At 45.3% G+C, this 4,261-nt stretch overlaps 1 protein-coding gene across 1 annotated transcript in view; it reads right to left on the reverse strand.

The window, feature by feature from the left end:
• Nucleotides 1-4,261, reverse strand: part of LOC108797746 (adhesion G protein-coupled receptor E3-like) — a 43,334-nt gene that overhangs the window by 19,376 nt on the left and 19,697 nt on the right. The window contains exons 7-9 of the mRNA XM_018569399.1: nucleotides 3,554-3,642; nucleotides 2,283-2,401; nucleotides 424-592 (exon numbers count right to left, since the gene is read on the reverse strand). Coding sequence (XP_018424901.1) covers nucleotides 424-592; nucleotides 2,283-2,401; nucleotides 3,554-3,642 — 377 coding nt within the window. The remainder of the gene's footprint in view (nucleotides 1-423; nucleotides 593-2,282; nucleotides 2,402-3,553; nucleotides 3,643-4,261) is intronic.

Here is a 4,261-nt window from a genome sequence, read left to right on the forward strand (position 1 = left end):
CCAAGACTATGGAGGGGGGGAAAAGCCCCCCCCCCCCCCATAGTTCTCCTTTAACCATGGAGAGGGGGAAGAAAAAGAGGCTGTATAGTGGAGAAGGCCATGGATTGGGATAAGATAAATAACAAAGTGGAACTGGTCATGGATTGGAGGATGTAGCTGATCATGGACTAGGGAGAGGAGTTATAGGGAAAGGTGAGAGGAAAGGCAACTGATACGGTCTATGCTGATGACACACCTCTGACACACCTTTGGGTGGGAGTTTGCTAAAGGGATGGAGTTTAGTGAGAAGGGACGGGCCTAACCACATCCAGGACTCCTCAATATTTATGAGATTAGAGGTGGTAGTTAATGTTTGTCTGGGAGTTTATCTTTACTATGACAGCTGGGGGGAGACTTTGGAAGCCACTGCAATCATCCACTCACCCAGTTCTGGAGTGCTGATGTTTTGGTTCTGTAGATCTTTAGAGAACATCTCCAACAGCGAGTTCTCTACGCTAGTAACTATAGAGGTGACAGCTGATCGTCGCTCTGAGGTGGTCAAGTTGGTCAGGGTAACGTGGTTGAGAACATTGGTGAATTTCTGAGCTACTTGCTATGGAAATACAGTAAAAGACAAAAGCATGAGAAAAAGGCACCATCACCATCTGCGCATCCTCCCACTGAAAAATGAATGAAGACAATAGAAGTCACAGATGGATGGATGGTGTAACCTAATATGATGAAAAAAGTTCCTATCGTTCAACTTTTAAAAGTTACTCCTGAAGCATGAGATGGACCCAGCTGAGATACAGAAACACAACTAACGCTATATTTTTACCCAAAGTATTGTATTTACTGCTCAGCATTTGTAAGGGTTCCACTCTGTCTTAACCCATTTGCAGCATTCTGGCTTGGCAGCCATTCCACCCACCTGTGATTCCTCCTTTGTCTGAGCAGACTCTGGAACGTTGCTCACTACTCCCGGGCTCCCTCTTATGGCCAAACAGGAGAGCATCACCTGAGAGAGCCAGATGAGAGTTTCCTGTCTCTGAGTGATGATGTCACCCCATTCACTATATATAAACCACTCAGTCCAGTCTGACCTTGCCCTTGTGTGGTCTTCCTGCTGCTCAGTGTATCCTGATTATGTGTATGACCCAATCCTGGCTGATGTTCTCCTCCGGTTCCTGCTCCTGGCTTGTTCCTGGCAATGCTGATCTCCGTGCTCCTGACCTGGCTTGTACTACTACCCGCTCCTGACGTGGCTTGTACTACTACCCACTCCGGCTCCTGACTCTGGCTTGTTCCTGTTTATGATTTTTGCTGGTTCCAGTTGACATTTTTCTTAATAAAGTATTTTTTAACTAGCACCTTATGCTTGTCTGGTTTTCAGTGTGCTCTGACAGCACTGTAATGATCAGCCGAGAACTTCCACGTCTTCGGGTTGTTACTCGGGACTGCAGCTCAGGTCTCTGTTGTGCACAACTACCCTCTATAGTGGCCTTTAAAGCGAGGTCACAGCTTCAAGCCTGCAGCTGATCAACAGGTTTTCTCTGTTTGCTTATGACCTGGATAGAGGAACCATGCAGGGCTTAATCTGTATTTGGAGAATAGTTGAAGACCTGTGTCCAGGCTGAGCAAGGTGCTCCACAAGGACACATGGATCAACCTGAAGACTTATAAAGGCCGGAAAATAATAATTTCTAAGCTGCAATGCCAATATAAAGTAGACTTGCCATGAGGAAAATACAGGGTCTGCCTTTACTAACCTCATTCCGAAAATTGTATTATCCTGGCTGGTATGCTGGCCTGCTACCTTCAATGCCTTCAGAGTCCCTGACCAAACACAAATATGCGGCTCAGCAAAGTCAGAGAAAAGTCCTTATCTGCATACTTGTGTTCAGTCAGTCATTTAAAGTACTGAGTGTTTAGGCAGGCAGCTAGAATTTCAGAAGGTGAGCCCAGTTGTGGCAGACAGGGCCGGATTTCCCACAAGGCCAACCAAGGCCCGGCCTTGGGGCAGCAGAGAGTAGAGGGGCAGCAGGGGTGTGGAATTCCCATCTCCCGATGCCAAGACATGCAGTTCCAGGCACCTGGCGTGTAGTTGTTTTCTACATTTACCCCTGCTTTTTATACAGCCTGCAAGTCTGCCATTCACCATGGGGGGGCGCATTGAGGAACCTGGCCTTGGGGCAGCAGAGAGAGTAAATCCGGCCCTGCTGGCAGGCCCTGTTTTTCTCTTTTGGAAGGTTATAGGACTTGACTACATACTAAAACTGAGAACAAAATAGCTTTTTTCTTACCTCCACGGAAATGTTGGTCTCATTTGTTTGACAGGATTGTTCCTGAATGCGAGCGTTCTCCCTCAACAAAGTGCAAAATGCATCCTGTAGTAGAAGAGACATAATGGCCTTCACATTGTCTGCAAAGTTGCACGATAAGACATATTCTGACTCCGATTGTTGTAATTAGCGATTTATCCCTTGCTGAGACCTCTATGCCTGGCCTGTATAAGCAGATATACTCACTGCGGACAATCCTTATCAGATAGCTGAACTCACCAAATACCTGTTCATCCACGAAAAGCTTTATTGCATGCAGCAGGTTACAGCAGACAGCAGGATACAGCAGATTAATGAATAGAAGGTATTTGAAGGTCAAGGATGATAATGTTTCCATGCAAGCATGCACAAGTGGTCCTGCTATAGGCAGCCATGACACTTGACTAGTTGGAGAAGATGGGCGGTTCATTACACACAAGGGGAGGGAACACAGAAAAACATGGTGCAATAACCAAAAATGCCCACAAGGGGGCAGTATAATAACCAATACCAAAGATAATGGCTTAAGGAAAATGAACTATGTGATTCTCATTTCACAGCAATATGAGTATTAACTATGACTACGCACTGTGTGATATTTTTACAACTGTGTAACACCGCAAGACAAACATTCTCAATCAATTTGCAGAAAGAAATTGCTTTTCTTTCCTGCAGTCTTTTTGAGCTAAAGCCATCTCACAGTCACCCACTCACAATTAAAAAACCCTTCTTAAGCTGTGTTCAGATCCGGTTCCTGACACATTTGTACTAATGGTCTGCCGACACCAATGAACAAAGGAGCTCACAGCTAGTGGTGGGCCTAGTCATCAACAGACCCCTTGTTTAACTACTGTCAAGTGCAAACACCTATTCACTCTCTCATTGGCTAATATGTTCAATATCTGGAGTCAGCCAATGAACATGACCCAGATACCATCACCCATCTGGCCCATATATAGTACAAGTGGGCCCCTAGTTCGCAGAGGGCCCTTGCGCAGCTGCACAGTCTACACAAATAATTTATCAAACCCTGACCAAACCTAAATATTTTCGGGGACGGAATTTTAGGAGCTTGTATTTATAATTTTTCATGTAGATAAAGACAGAAATAAGGGAGCAGCTCAGGTATAGTAAAAGAGTAATAATTCTGCCCACTCTAAGACACGCCAATGCACATGTATTCCCAAAGTGTTTCCATTTTTTTGAGGCGTTAAAGCAGACGTCCGTGTAAAGCTCAGATGAAATACACATACAGTATGTGAGCTGCTCTACTTGGCAAATGTTCTGGGATTCATACACCTCCACCGCACTGCATAGAAGGAGGATGACCCGACTTTCTCTACTACAGTCAAGGAAAACACCAGTGTCACCTCCGGCCTACAGCCTGCTGAATGGACAGGGAAGGAGCAGCAGCACATTCATGAGGTCATCCGCCCCCGGCCTGTAAGCATGTTAGCAGATGTACTATAGCAGAAGGATGTTGCTTTGCATACAGGCTCGGGTGTTATAAGTCCATGCCTCCCTAAAAGCAGGTGTGCAAAGCAAGACTATAAGCCCCCATTATTACATTACATCATTATTCACCTGACTCATTGATATCTCACATTCCTCCAGCTCTGGGCTATAATGTGGTTCACATCTCTTGTTCTCTGGAATAATAAAAGATGAATAATATAATTCATAAAAATAGGTTACATTTAACATTCGCTATATGAGCAAAGGTAAATAGACACCCCTTTAAATGATTGAGTCCAGGAGTTCTCACTGAATTTCTTCCACCCCACAAAGAGTCAAGAACATAGCCCCTAGGTGTAAACCGAAATACCTGGGGGTCCCACTAAGCCTCTCAGTCACATGGCGTGGTGCAATGCAATACAATTAGGCAATGACACAAAGTTGTGAATCCCAGCTGTAAACCTCCAATGGGGGGGGGGGGACACCCTCTTCCAGCCCGACCGGTT

This window comes from Nanorana parkeri, unplaced genomic scaffold (genome assembly GCF_000935625.1).
Source record: "Nanorana parkeri isolate BGI_ZX_2015 unplaced genomic scaffold, ASM93562v1 scaffold1330, whole genome shotgun sequence".
Classification (NCBI taxonomy): Eukaryota; Metazoa; Chordata; class Amphibia; order Anura; family Dicroglossidae; genus Nanorana; species Nanorana parkeri.